The 15622-nt window shown below is 38.1% G+C and overlaps 1 protein-coding gene across 2 annotated transcripts in view; it reads left to right on the top strand.

Moving 5' to 3' along the window:
* Positions 1-15168, top strand: part of LOC138337169 (uncharacterized) — a 29045-nt gene extending 13877 nt beyond the window's left edge. The window contains exons 2-3 of one of the 2 annotated variants that reach the window (XM_069286787.1): positions 663-2805; positions 14597-15168. In XM_069286787.1, the coding sequence (XP_069142888.1) occupies positions 1563-2783 (1221 nt within the window). In that variant the 5' untranslated portion in view covers positions 663-1562 and the 3' untranslated portion in view covers positions 2784-2805; positions 14597-15168. Of the gene's footprint in view, positions 1-569; positions 2806-14596 lie in introns of those variants that run through there. The other variant, XM_069286786.1, reaches the window with a different exon arrangement.
* The last annotated feature ends 454 nt before the right edge of the window (positions 15169-15622 follow it).

Genomic DNA, 15622 nt, shown 5'->3' with positions numbered 1-15622 from the left:
CACACGACAGACCGTCGTAGAGTCCGTCGCACAAGCCCTAGCACCCTCCCTAACGACGCCTGTGACGGACTGTTGTCTTCACGACGGTCCATCCTGCACGACCGTCATGGTTGTCAGAGACCCCGTTTCTCAGGGTCTCTCAAAATTTTCTAAGTGTCCTACGACGGACTCTTACGATGGACCGTCGTCCCTGCGACGGTCTGTCCTGTTTGACCGTCATGATGGTCAGAGACCCCTCTGATAAGGGTCTCTCAAAATTTTCTAAGTGTCCTACGACGGACTCTTACGACGGACCATCGTCCCTGCGACGGTCCGTCCTGCTTGACCGTCATGATGGTCAGAGACCCCTCTTATAAGGGTCTCCCAACATTTTCTAAGTGTCCTACGACGGACTCTTACGATGGACCGTCGTCCCAGCGACGGTCAGTCCTGTTGCCCGTCATGATGGTCAGAGACCCCTCTTTCAGGGTTCTTTCTATATACATTGACTAAGTACAACACGACGGACCTCATGACGGTCCGTCGTATCCACGACGAGCCGTCATCCAGCCCGTCGTGTGATACAGTTTCACTATCACTAACACACTATGTTAAATGTTTTATGTTGTATGGGCTTGCTTGTCTTGTTTGACATTACTCGTACTAATAGTGATCCTTTTCAGGTACTATCTACTATGGCACCCAAGCAAGACCGAGCCTACGCACGCGGGCGATCCAAGTCTGTTGCCCATCTGCACGCTTGATCATCGGGTCTGATGATGAGAGGGACCCTGAATATGTGCCCCCAGGCACTTCCGCACCTTCCCGTGCTGCACGTGCCCCCAGAGCCACACCCAAGACGGTGGCATCCGGTGTAGTCACTGCCTCCTAGTCTGATGAGGAGCACACACTGACCGGCACACCCTTTGGGTCAGCCACAAACGAGGAAGGAGTGTCTGGCTCCTTAGGAGTATCCTGGTCCGAGGAAGCTTCAGGATCTGCTGAGGTTCCCGCACCCGCCACTGCTGCAGCGTCGGCCTCGTCTGATGAGGCTGACAGTTCAGACTCCACATCCGGCGCACCAGCCCAGGTCCCCACCCTAGCCTTTGACCAACCAAACCGGTGGTGCGTCGAAGGACAGTTTCAAGTTTACTACGACGCAAAATTCCTTACTGATAAAAGGGTAATGACTCGGACACTCATTGGAGTGGCGTGTACTTACAGGGAGTCTCCCATCAATGCCGGAGATCCAAAACACCAGGCATCACTTAGAGTAAACAGCCCGTCCGTTGGGACGATACAGCGAGGAAGTGGTCCGAGAGTTCTACACATCCTTCATAGCGACTCTCCGATCACAGATCGATAGGCGGGCTGCTCCCGCTAAACAGGCCCCACTGGAGCAGGTTCGAGTCCGGGGCGTGCAGGTTGACATTTCCCTGCCAGCCATCCTTCGGTTCCTATACGGCGAGAGTGCAGATGCTACGCGGACCCCCCACACTGCCGAGTTTGACTACCGCTGGCAGATCGTGAAGGATGACCAGTTCTTGCGCGAGCAGGCACTGAGAGAGACCACCAAGAGGTGGATGGACCTGCATCTATCAATCAACGGAGAGAGTGCAGATTGGGTCACTGAGCCGAAGGGGGCCATCAAGAAGGCCAACCTCACGTTCTTCGCGAAGTTCTTGTGGCTGCTCGTCCGTCACTGCCTTTCCCCTACAGCTGCTGATAACATCGTCACTTGGGATCGAGCAGTGCTGATAGCGGCGATGATAGACGAATTCGAGGTCGACTTCGCATGGCTTCTCCAGGCAGTCATGCACGAGAGGGCGTTCAAGGTCACTACTACCTACCCCTTCCTGTGTATGATTTTTGCTCTTTGCAGGACCGCAGGTGTGCCCATATGGCACATAGATCAGTTGAAGACCCTACAGGGCACCGTTGACGTCGTCCTCATCAGAGACGAGGCCAATGAGTTGGCCCCACGTCAAGGGCCCCGTCCAGAGCTGCCACCACTTGCTGATGATCTTGCGGACACGGTGGCCCAGGCCCGCACCGCTACACAGGCGTCCACTAACACTACCTCGGTCGAGTCTATCCCGAGTAGTAGCCCAGCCCCGAGCTCATCTCGTACAGCTCCTCTACCGTTACCGGCCCCGTTGGCTAGGGTCCAAAAATTGGAGGCACAAATGGCCACCCTTCTGCATCATATCCAGCCGTGGATGCAAAAGGCTACTACTGAGTCTGAAGCACGTATAGAGAGGAAGATGCAGCGTAAGAGTACTGAGGTTCACCAGCGCCTCGATGCATTTGAGTTGAGAGTGTTAGCCCGTCCAGCCCCTATGGTAGATGTGTCGACTCTACAGGCTGCAGTCGACAGTCTTCGTGCAGACACCGACACGATCCTAGAGGTGAGAGTGCCGGAGCCTGTCGAGCCTGTTGAGGACACTGTATTGGCGGCCCTGTTTGCTACGTCAGAACTTCCCCCACCTTCCCCGAGAGAGAGTGCCAAGAGGCGGAGGGGTCGATCAGAGGATGAGGCGCGAGCAAGGAAGAAGGAGCGCCGAGAGATGGAGGTCGAGAGGAGAGCCTCCCTTGCTGAGGCGGAGGCACACCACATCAGAGCATCGCAGATAGTGGCTGGGGCATCTAGCTCCCGCACTGTAGAGACAGCAGGAGGCACTACTGAGGGTGCGGTTGTTGCTGAGGACATCACTGAGGGTGTCCAGATTGCTGAGGACCCCACTGAGGGTGTCCAGATTGCAGAGGATGTGGGTTCTGGGAAACCAGACCCACCAGATTGTTGATCGACGGCGCTATTCGCCACAGGTTTGCTTCACCTACCCCTCTAATCTTTAGATTTTTTTTATGCATTGGGGACAATTGCATGCTTTTTTTGTTGGGGGTGGGGTAAATGGAAAGTGAGTGTTAGGGTGATGTCTGAGTAGCCCAACTCACTATCCTCTTTTGGGGTTTTCTTGCCTGTGTTCTTTTTCCCTAAAAGACTTATTACTTTTTCTGTTGAACCGACACGTTATATCTTTTGTACATAGTTTAACTCTGAAGCATGATGGCTAAAATGATATCCCGATAAAACTGGAAAATATTGCATGAAAAGGCGTAGTAACTGATAATTGTGTAGCTCTAAACATGAAATAGAGTTACACCATTGCACTACCCTAAATCTTCAAGTCGAACTAGGTGTCTGATAATCTGGTATAATGGTGAGATGTCAAGTGAGTGTGAGGAAAGTTGAATAGTCCACTATTGATACTGAGCTAGAACTTGCCTGGTTAGTACTGCTAAAAGTATGCTGTAACAGACAATTAGGAAAGTATCATAGGCCCTTATTCAATATAGCCCATTTCTAGCATAAATAAAAGAAACCAAATGAAAGTTATCCTTCTTTGATCAAAATAATTTGAGCTTAAAATTAGACCTTTCTTTTTCACCCCAACTGATCTTTTCTGGGAACAATATGTTGGCCCTGGTCCCTCCTTGGACATGTGAACCTAAGCTTATGCCAAAAGCATAAGTTGAGGGTGGCTAATGAATAAACAACCTTCGTTATGGCCCTGACCCAACTTTGGGTATTGTGTACCTTGACTCATGGCAAAGCCATGAGTTGAGGGTGGCTGTTTTGAGGAATGCTCTGGAAAGTGGGGTTGAAAGAACAAAGAGAGAGAAAGAACAAAAGTAAAGTGACTCAAGAACTCTTTGAAAAAAAAGAGAAATATTCAAGAATTACAAACGAGAAAATAAAAGAGTTACTTACACAAATGAAGAAAGAAGGGAAACAACAAGGTGAAAGAATAGGAGAAACTGGCCGAGATAAAGTGATAGAAAGTGGAAGGTTTAGCCGATATGTCAAGGAGGGCAAAAAGTCACTAAAGTATACCTAAATATACCCTACCTGACTCTGAGCCTACGTTACAAGCTAAAAAAGTCCTATCGTGATCCTAAGGGTTGTATAGGGAACTTAAGGCAGTGAAAATAAGGGCAAGCTTATGGCAATAGGTATGAATGAGTGTGACTTTCTTCTGAGAGCGAGTGTTGAAATGTAATCCTTATACTCAAACTGAAATCATTGTGTGGAAAATGAGGATTTTGTTCTAAAGTGAGGACACTAGTTGTTATACCGGAATTGTTAGCCCCTCGGTGAGAAATTGAAGAGGATAGGTGTTAGTGCGTGGTGAGTCTGTGTCATGTTCGAATCCCACAAAATTCAAGCCTAATAGTGATAGCATGCATAGATTTGATGAAATTAATCAGGATTGATAGCCAAATGATTACAAAGGATAAAAACATGAATGCGGAGATTTTGAGCGAAAAATGCAAAAGAGACCACCTACGGAGCTTATGACGGTCCGTCGTGCCTGTGACGGTCCGTAGGTGGCAGCGTAGAGAAGCTACTGAAGGAAGATGGGAAAGTCTGACCAAGTGTGGGATTACGAAGCTTGTGACGGTCCGTCATTGCTATGACGGTCCGTCCTGCAGGTTCGTCGTGAAGATCAGAGAAGTGATCCCAGTACCCAGATTCCAAGAGTTGAAGTATTTTGAAACGAGACCCTCGACGGACCGTTGTGCCTATGACGGTCCGTCACACTTGCCGTCGAGGGGAATGAAGAAAGCAGCAGAAGAATTGGACCAAGTATGGGACGACGGAGTCCACGACGGTCCGTCGCGTGGTCCGTCGACCCAGCCGCGTTTTGGCAGATTTTCAGTAATTAGAATCCTTGTTTAATTAGGTTTTTATTTTTTTATAAATAGTTCGAAAAAACCCCATTTTTGAGGTTAGACTCTGTGAGATTAAACATCATATTATTAGACTTTGTGTTTTGACTGATTGATTGTTGGAGATTCTTACAAGTGATTTTTGGTGATTAAACAAGCAAATTTTCGGACTTTATTCTTTCTCATTGAAGTAAGTACATGAATTCTCGTTTAACATATTTGAATATTGTGTTCATGGCTATGAGGAACTAAACTCCATAACTAGGGTTGTGGGAACCATAGGCAAATAATGAGATAAACCCTAGCTAAAATAACAATTCTAGAATAGTGTCTTGCATGTATTAATAATTCTTTCGCTTAGAAGTCTTTTTAACGGATGATCAACGTTAGAACTCGCCTTAATGCTACTTGTCGGACCAAGGAGGTAGATAATAGGAAAAGAATTATTAACATAGATTTAGTGTATACTATCTAATAGGCTAGTATTGATTGGTACGAGGTAATAACTTAGTCAAATATCGAATACGATGCTTAATATGAGGTAAGGATAAGGGTTAGGAAAGCAACACACGTAGCCAGACCAAGGTGTGGAGTGAGATTTTGTAGATGTCGGACCAAGAATTTAGAAATACATAACTTATCACTTTTCATGCAAGATACTAGGAAAGAATTGTTATATTTAGAATTATCAAGTTATGAACCTGTGGGGAACACGTAAACCCTAGTTACTTTGATTACTTGATTAAAACCCAACATTAAAAGCTGTTAAGTGTCTCTTTCAAGTTTGTTAGTTATTTTTCCTCATTAGGAAATATAAACCCCCCTTTTATGCTTTTACTTTCTAAGGAAGTCATCAACCGAACAATAGTAATAACAAGTTGAAGTTAAGTCTAGACTATTTTCCTCGTGGGAACGATCCCAACCTCACTAGTTGGGTTATTTACTTGACACGACCGCTTTACTTCTCATTTGAGAAGTAAGTTTGAGCGTATCAAATACTCCTAGGTTTTTTGGGTCAATTGGGATTTTTGGGATAAATAAGTTAATCGGGCAATCTTAAATGGGACAGGGGATTGGGTTAAAAATAAGGAATAAGTTTTTCTAAATAAAATTTGGATAATTTGGATCAATTTTGGAAATTTCATCTAATGAGGGGTAATTTTGATGAAATTTGTAACGGGAGGGGCAAAATTAACTTTATTTTAACAGCTAGGGTAAAGTTAAACAATAAATTAAAATTAAGAGATATTTTTGACCTTCTTTAAAACATGTTGTTCATTTGCTTTGATAATTGCAAATCATAAATCTTTTATGAGAATAAGAAAAAATTAGATATTTAGGACACTAATTATTGATCTAACTGAATGTTAAATGAGCGTAAGTATACCTTTCATCACGTATCCCCAACAATAACATCTTCCTTTGCTACCCCCCATAAAAAGTTGTGTGCGAAGTTAATGGATATTATATGGGCTTCTGTTAGGCCGAATAATCTCATGTTATTTGTTTTAACCAAGGACATCTATTATTTTATTTGTTTCTCCATACTCCTTGCTTGTCTTCTCCAAATTATATAAATAAGAAAATATTTTTTTTCATCTCACCTAAACGTGAACCACAAATAAATAAATATTTAAAACAATTCATCAACACTTAATATTATGGTATTACTGTTATAAAAGCAAGATCATAATAATATAATCATAAAGTGAAGAAGAGAGAGAAGTAGATAGAAGAAGAGGAATTTTCTTCTTATTCAAGTGTATATTACAATGGTAAATGATATCTCTATTTATAGGTAGAGAAATTAACCAAAAGGTCACCATGTTTAATGTTATATTAGTAGATACATTTCTATCCCAAAAAGGTTTATATCACCATAGGAATACATATCCATGGTAACGATAAGTTTATGATAAGCTTAATGGAAAATCCACTTAATTCAATGTATTTATAACACTCCCCCTTGGATGTCCATAGATAATGTGCCTCGTTAAAACCTTACTAGGAAAAACTCTGTGGAAAAAAATTCTAATGAAGAAAAAAGAGTACACATATCCTTTGATACGCACTGTTTGTTGCCTCATTAAAACCTTGTAAGGAAAACCCAGTGGGAAAAAAACCTCGATCAAGGGAAAAATAGTGCAACACGTGTTATACTCCCCTTGATTAAAACATCACTTAATTTCTTGTAATGATGTCTTCAATTTTTTTACATTGTGGTTGGTATATTCTTTTTCAAAAAAAACCCACACATTTCCTGAATATGGTGTGTCATTTATCTCAACCAGACGCACTTTTGACTTGCTTCATGGAGGGCTTTTATTTCTGCATAGCAACATTGCTTCATTGATCGCCAGGATATTATTGTGCCTCCACATGCAAACACATAGCGTTCTTGAGATAGAGCTTTATGCGGATCAGATAAATATTTTGCATCTGCGTAACCAATCAATTTTGTCTTGGATTCCTCGGAATAAAATAAACCCATAACTATGATCCTTCAAGGATATTCAATTATGTGCTCAACATCATTTCAATGTCCTTTTATCGGGGAGAAATTGAATCTTGCAAGAATATTTACTGTAGAACAAATATCTGGTCAAATATTGTAAGTAAGATGCACTAGTGCCCTGATTGCACCAAGATATGGAGTTTCATCACCAAGAAGCTCTTCATCCTTCTTTTGATATCAAACTGAATCATTATTTATGTTAAGTGATCTCACAATCATTGGGGTACTCGATGAATGTGATTTATCCATATAAAATTGCATAAAAACTTTTTAGTGTGTGTGCATTGTTAGACAAATATTTCATTTTTTAAATTATCAATCTGTAGATCAAGACAAAATTCTGTCTTACCAAGACATTTTCATAAAATACAAGAACAATTTTGGTCATTCTTTTGTACCCTTTTCTTCCTTGACTCTATTAATCCATATAAGGATTCTTAATTCTTTCGTGAAAAGTTTCCTTGAAACTTTCATATGCTTCAGACACCTCGATTGCTTTAAGAATTTTCATATAACCTCCATTGTCTAGCTAGGCATGACAATTATTCATTATATGCATTCAAGTTTTTCATATATTGCCAGATCAAAACAAACCTCATTGCATTCACCATAGGAGAAAACATCTCCAATAATGTTAGGATTCTTGCGACAAACCTTTATGCCCCAAGGCACAAGTCGTACTTGATATCTTACGATTATACAATCGTATAATAATTTATTTGTACCCCACTGACATTATACTTTGATTTATGGACAATCAGTCCAAAACGTTACTTTTCTAAGTGAAATAATATACTTGAATTATGCATTTTACTTGGCCAACTATTTATATGTTCACACTCTATGACATAATTGAATTAAAGATCCTCGTCACAATTTATATCATTGAACGCTACCTCATATCAAAGATACTGTCGATGGTTATTTTATATCGATTCTAATAAGCATAATTTATCGAGATCTCCTCATTTTTCTTCATTTTTCAGGTACCTGAACATTTTCCGAGGTTTTATATCACTTGCCTCAATATCATGACCATATTGATTATTTCTTCATCATATAAGCCACATAAATTCTCAATTATATTTGCATCACATCCAAACCATGATGGTCAACTGGTCACGCTAACTGATATTTATTTCAGTACATGTATAATTTACTTTTGCATATGATTTTATCAGCATGTTTATGTTTGTCTGCAACAAACAAGAGGAAAAATGGGATAATGTTTTGCATAAATATTTATAACCCTCTTCGGTTGTGATGATTTATAGTCTCAATATTTATTTTCAACTCATCCGAAACTTAAAAAGTTTCTTTTGAGACTTACTACAACCCCAATATTATTCCTCTGATAATAGCACAACTTGTTAGAGCTTGCATTCAATTTTGTGTACTATCACATATTGCATGACACCATCCATATGGTAAGCATCTCCTTCAAGGAGGAAATTATATTATTATTGTCATGGTCAAAATCATTATGAGCAAGACGTCTTTCTTGATTTACTTTTGTTGTACCATAGGTACACAACCAATGACAAATTTGTATTGCCACCCAATAATGACCGCAACCCTTTTAGGCAAGAACCATTTCTTTCTTTTTCCCTTTGGATAGTTAACAATAAACATGCCATAGTGAGGTATAAACGTACAGTACGATTAGCCATTTCTAGCAGATAAAATTTATTTCCTCTCAAACCTCCTGTAGAGGTGAGTTTTGACATATATCATTTTTTCTCAAGCCTCCCATAGAGGTGAGTTGTGGCATATATTCAATCCATAATGATTTTACCACATCTTGACCCATTCTCTTATAGAATGGTCGAGCATTCACGATACTCATCACAAGTCACATTTTCTTCAAGGAATGGACTAATCATTTATATGTGCTTCACAAATTTTCATTATAAGTACATTGTCATGGTTTTAAAATTCATCATATTTCTATGACACACCTCAACATCACTTTGAAAGATCAAGTGTACCTCACTCTTCTCGTCTTTTGATGTATGATTTATAAAATTGTCAAATTATTCGGTCGACTACATTCACAAGTCCAATGTCCTTTCATACCATTTTGATAATGTAAACTACCTTCACATTTTGAAGGACTATTTGGAGAACCTATAGTGTTCTTTCTTTTATAATTTCCACTATGATGAGTATTGTAATTACGTCCCTTCATGCCCTTTTTCATATCGTTAATCATTTGTCATCTTTCAGACTAATTATTTATTGCTACCACATTCATACGATAGAATGGAGCAAGTCAACATCAGATTTCAAAGTTATCATATATTGCTACTACATTCTTTTCATGGAATTGAGCAAATTCAATGGGACAAATTTCAAGGATTTTCATCAAAAATATATTATTTTTCTTAGTCATCATTTTATCATTGCTGTGGTGCATTGGCTCAAACTCAATACCCATATAATGCGTGTTACGCCATAATTCTATGGGACTTGATCCCAATCACTGTGCATCAAAACTCAAATTGATGTCTTACCCTTTTGGTGCGATAAGATTTGAATCTATCGTCTTATCCTCAAATATTTTTCATTATGTACATCTGGACTTAACCTGATGTTTTGCCCTTTTTGGTGCGATGAGACTTGAACCCATCGTCTTACTTTAACCAACGCTATAATAGACCGAAGTACAACATGACTCACCCTTTGAGTCTTTCAAAACAATCAAAATAATATTCAAACTCATGATATTGAAATGTTATACCTTCTTCTATTTGAGAAATTTTGTATAGCATGTCATATTCAACCAATAGTAGTATATGTCTGATTTTATGCATATAATACCTTGATTTTCATAATGATATCAACCAAAACATGGGTAAAAGAAAAAGTAAAACTCAATCTTAATTGGCTAAAGAATCGTGCGTATAACGTGTAATAAAATCAAGCTCACAAGAATATAATCATAAAGAGAAGAAGACAAGAGAAGTAGAAAGAAGAGGAATTTTCTTTTTATTCAAGTATATATTACAATGATGAATGATATCTCTATTAATAGGTAGAGAAATCAACCAAAAGGTCACCATTTTTAATGTCACATTAGTAGATACATTTCTATCCCAAAAAGTTTCATATCACCTTGGGAATACATATCCATGATAATGATAAGTTTATGATAAGGTTAATGGACAATCCACTCAATTCAATGTATTTATAACAATTAATATATATTAAAAACATAAAATCTAATTTTTCTACCAAAACTAAATGACAATAATAATACTCAAATTTTCCTTTCCTTTTTTTAATTAAAAAAAATTTGTTAAAGTTTCTAATTTAGAAATTTATTAAAACAAAGGATGAAGTGAAATTATAGTAATTAAACTTTTTGAAATCTCTCAAGTACTCACAATATCTTATATTAGTGGAAGGTTTATAAAAAATAATCTCTATGATATAATAAGGGGTAAGAATGTGGGCATGCCATTCTTCCTAAATTTTATTCATGAAATAACATTACTTTATTATTTCAACATATTTTTTTTCTTGTGAAAAGGAGATCACTATAAATACTAAAACAATTGATGTGTGCGCGCATATGGAGTATATAAGCGAAACAAAAAGTACTCGTATTTTCTTGCTGTAATGCTTTGGGCGTTTTAAATTTTCTACTTGAAAGGATAGTAAATTTTCAAAGTTGAGTGATTTTAACCGGAAAGAAATATGTATTGTAGAATAAATGTATCTTGCTTGAAGGATTAGATAATTTAGAAATATTTGTTGGATATGAATTATGATGGGGAAAAGGTTACTCGTAAAAAAGCAACTTCCACGATGGGGAAAAGAAGCTAAATAATGTCACAAATGTTGCAAGGTATCAAAAGGAAACCTATTTATATTAGTGTCTGTCTAGCCTCCTTTTATTTTGTACATGAACAACATTTTTTCAAATGGAAACACGTAGATCATCCTTAAGACTTCCTTGGTCTCTAGATGAATCACCAATCCAACCATCTACTCAATCCAATGCTAAAACCACAACCACAACCACGACCCTGACTGGTGAAACCCAAATCTCTTCTCAACCCTCTAATATCAACTCTATCTCCAGAAATTCTCCGTATCAAGTTACTACTAGACCGAAGATTGGTCAGAGGCCATCGTTTAGGCCAGCTCTTTCTCCAAAGAATCGGGAATCCAGGAAAAAGTCTCAATCACCATCACCATCTCAACCACTAGTAAGTACCGCTTAGCTTCACCATCAAATAAGTCTCAGTTGTCTCAATCTCCATATTCATTTCGCTTAACTCCTCAATCATCCGCCCCATCACGCAAGACTCCCAATGTTCTTTCAACTAAAGCAAGCCAAGAGTCTGTTGTAAAAACTACTCAAATGCAAGAAAAGAATAAGGCACTACAACACATCGCTTCCAAATCTACACAAGCACTGTCACCTATTCTGGATAACAAAGAACAAATGGAGCTCCAAACTAAGAAACTAACTTGTCAGATGCTGTCTATGAAGCAAAATTAAGTTCCACAGACAAGACAATGCAATCTATGAAAGTATTCACCAGCAATACTGGTGAATCCTCTTACAAGTTGCTCAAAGAGTCGACTAGCAACATTCACGAAATCAAACAAGTGGTTCACAAGGCAATAGGTAAGGAGTATGGTGCTGGAGAACAAGTTGAACCAAAATAAGTATATCTGGTGAAGCAAGAAGAGGTAAAGATCAAAATTTGGTGAACCCTGTAAGACAAACGAGAGCAAGTGCATCTCAAAACAACACTATATCCATTGGTTTCAGTTAGAAAACTGCAGCATCCAATGAACCACATATTCCCCTACAAAATTTAATAGAGTAGTAGTTGGAAGTGATAACCAAGAAACTGCAGGAAAAACACCAATGAATGTGATCACTCGTGCAGATAACAATCGAGGAGCATCTATGCAACTTGGAGCTGACTCATCCACAAAAGGAGGGCGAATCCATATTCATAGAGGATACAAAATCATCCCTGACAAAATCATTGATGCAACCACACATGTGGAGGGAAGAAAATCAAAAGATGCACATGATGATGCTATCGAGGATCAAACAGTAGATGCATATGTAAATTACAATGTACAGGGCATCAATAACTCTATTTTATGTAACATTACCATTACATAAAGAAATCCAGGTGTACATATGTTGCTCCCACGTATGCCTTCAGAAACTGTACAACCAACAAGACTATTTGAGGCAGAATGCAGTGTTATACCTGCAAGAACAATAAAAAGAAGATGTCTCAGAGGACTTTTCCTTGAATCAAGTGATTCTGATCAAGATAAACCTTGCCGACATGGTTGTCGCGTTGGATGCAATGATAAGAAAAAATAACAAGCTAAATGTTCTACTATAGTTTTTCTTGGCAGCGTAGAATGTAAGAGATTTCCTTGCGTACATATTTAATAAAAAAATAGGCAAGCAAAATGCAATAATCTGTGAGTGATCGATGAAATATGCCTGTTTTAGCAGATTTTGTCACAAAGACAAGAGAAAAAGAATATACTCTCTATAATTTAAAGGGCTATCATATTTCTTTCAAGTTGAGTAATTAAACATCTATCCAAAGAATATACTCTGTAATTTAAAGACAAAACCCCGATAAGTATTATTTCTTAATTTATCTAGATTTATTTCTCTTACTTTCTTTTAGTCCTTTTTGAAAAAAAATCTCTCCTTTTTTTGGGCAATTTTTGGATTTGAACTTTCACATATTAGCATATTCAATACGAGAAAATTAAAAGACATTTTGATACATTCTACATATTTTGACTTAAAGACGGCATGATCAAAAGACTTACTAGTTACTTTCTTAAACTTCGTGTCAAGTAAAACACGAAACAAATAAATTAAAACCATTAAATTAGGAAGTTATATACAATCTTGCCTCATACCCAAAATTAAACCTCTTCTTACTCCAGGGAAATTCTGTTATGGTTTTCTAAGTTTCTAATAAGAGAAACAACTAAAGATGGATCCACTGTTAAACTAATACTGAAATTCACCTTTCTTGTTATGGTAGAAAAAAGAAGAAACAAATTTTACTGGGATGGCGGAGAAAGTATTTGTGATTACTGTCAATTTTTTTCTCTTAGTTCTTCATATACTAGATGGGTGATGCCCGTGCATATCAACAATTTCAAATTTCAAGGACCATTTCAACCTTCACTATAAGATATAAGATATCTCTTTTCTCCAAGCTTTTGTAGATCATCTTTGAACCTTCCTAATATGAGAATCTTTGTCAAGAAAGATGACAAAATCAATAGTGAAAATGTAATACTTCAGCAACACATATATAGTTACCTACATCACATATTCACCTTTTCATTAACAGAACTATAACAAATAAATGCTATCCCTCAGTAGCACATGTTCAACAATTTTCACTTTCTTGTTGCTCTCTAACTTGTAAAGAAACAGTAGGCTAAAAGTGACAAATAAAGTCCAAGAACTATGCATTTCTCCATAATATGATAGGAGATTGCTCATCTAAGAGGATTTACTTTAAGAAGACAATGATGTTTATAGCATTATAAGCCAAGTCTAGAAAGTCAAGTACTTGAGTAATGTGGCAAACATACAGTACAACATAATGTGACCATGTAACATGACTAATAAAAGAGAAATTACAATTTGATCTGCTATGTTTCAACTGCATCAAGTGTTTCCGTAATGTAATGTCTTTGTTGGATTTGATACACACCAGTAAAATAATAAACATAAATTTTGTTTACAAAACGTACAAAGGGAAAATCATCGACGCAGGGTATACATCGATTGAAACTAATCATCTTGCAAAATAAAAACCTAACCCAAAATCTACTTAAATGAAAAAGCTTGACCCGCTTATCCTGTTTGTGCTTTCTTATCCCTCACTCAGAAAAACATTTGTCCCTTTTGAAGGAGATTCCGTGAAAGTCATGTGCATCAAAGAAATGGGAGGGTTGTGCCTTTCTATCTTTAGCGTAGCTCTTCCTAGCTTGAATGAATGCGTGAACTGAGAATGCCACCCACCCACAGAGACATTATAGTTCGGTTAAAAAGGAAATCACACACACACATACACCACACACACACACACAGAAATATATATATACATATATATATATATATATATATATATATCAACACGACTATAATAAATGAGTCTGATCCGTTAGGAGCGGATGTTTTGTAATATTACACTCTTTTATTGATACTCCAACGATACCATTCTTAAGGAATAATAGTTTAAATTAACTGGATAAATGACTCTGTAATAAGAGGAGTGAAGATAGGCAAATGTGTGTTAAATTATGATACTCTGAATAATGACAAGCTAACTCATAATTTATTCGCAGGAATTAAAAAGGAAGCAAATCAAGCAGCTTGCAAATTAAGAAGGCTTGGAGATCCAATAACGAAAGGATCCAAGTAGAACAACACAAACATGGAATGAGATATGTTCTGATCCCTACAACTCTATGAAAAAGGAAGGGCATAATCAAAGGAATTAAGAATAATTACTAAACAACATAAAGTTGACAGCAGATCAATTAAGCAAATTGTGATTGATAGGATCAGACTGAGAAAATCATCAATCAAGACAAGAGTCAACATGAATTGCTGGCACATCAATAAATCATCGGGGAATAAGTCCGTGACGCAGAGTTGCTCCTGCATGATTTTCAATATTATTTTTTGATAAAGTGGAGTCTACTACCTGCCCGCAACGTAGACTTGAGCATCGACCCAAGGCCACGCAAGTCTGCAACACGGACTTGTTTCTGATTAGTGTAACTTGACTGCTGCTTTGGAAGCTTGCCAAGACAAGTTTGGGGTCCCTTCGTTGACCCTTAGGGCGACCCTTCTGGTGTTAGACCTAGATGTTTATGCTATATATTCATTGATTTACTTATCCAAAGTCATTTTATAAGTTGTAGACCTCATACAACACCTCAAACCCTTTCGAAACCTAACGACGTTTCACTAGTTAAATTAGACTAGCTTCCAGACGTCATGGACATTTCTTGATGTCTTGACTCCAAAACTTCCTAAATTTTTTATAAACATTATGGGATGTACACTCTAGTTATTGGTTAGGTTCTACAACGTGTGGGTAGTGGAATGGGACACTCTTTACACATTGCACGAGTAGGCTTTGAAAATGCTAGGTGAGTTGCCTAGGTCCTTCACGACCATTATTTGAAGTTGTCTAATTGAATACTTTAGTATTAAATGGTTTTAATGAATAATTTTGACATAGTTAAAAACATGTTTAATAGAAAGGTTCTTATCTAAGGTAGCTCTGAGGATTGCTTAGGTGTGCTTGAAGAGGGTGTATGGGTGGTCTCTTCATGTCTAACCTAGGTGAGCCTTTGAATGCC

This window comes from Solanum lycopersicum, chromosome 7, assembly GCF_036512215.1.
Source record: "Solanum lycopersicum chromosome 7, SLM_r2.1".
Taxonomy (NCBI): Eukaryota; Viridiplantae; Streptophyta; class Magnoliopsida; order Solanales; family Solanaceae; genus Solanum; species Solanum lycopersicum.
This window is presented reverse-complemented; position numbering and strand designations above follow the sequence as displayed.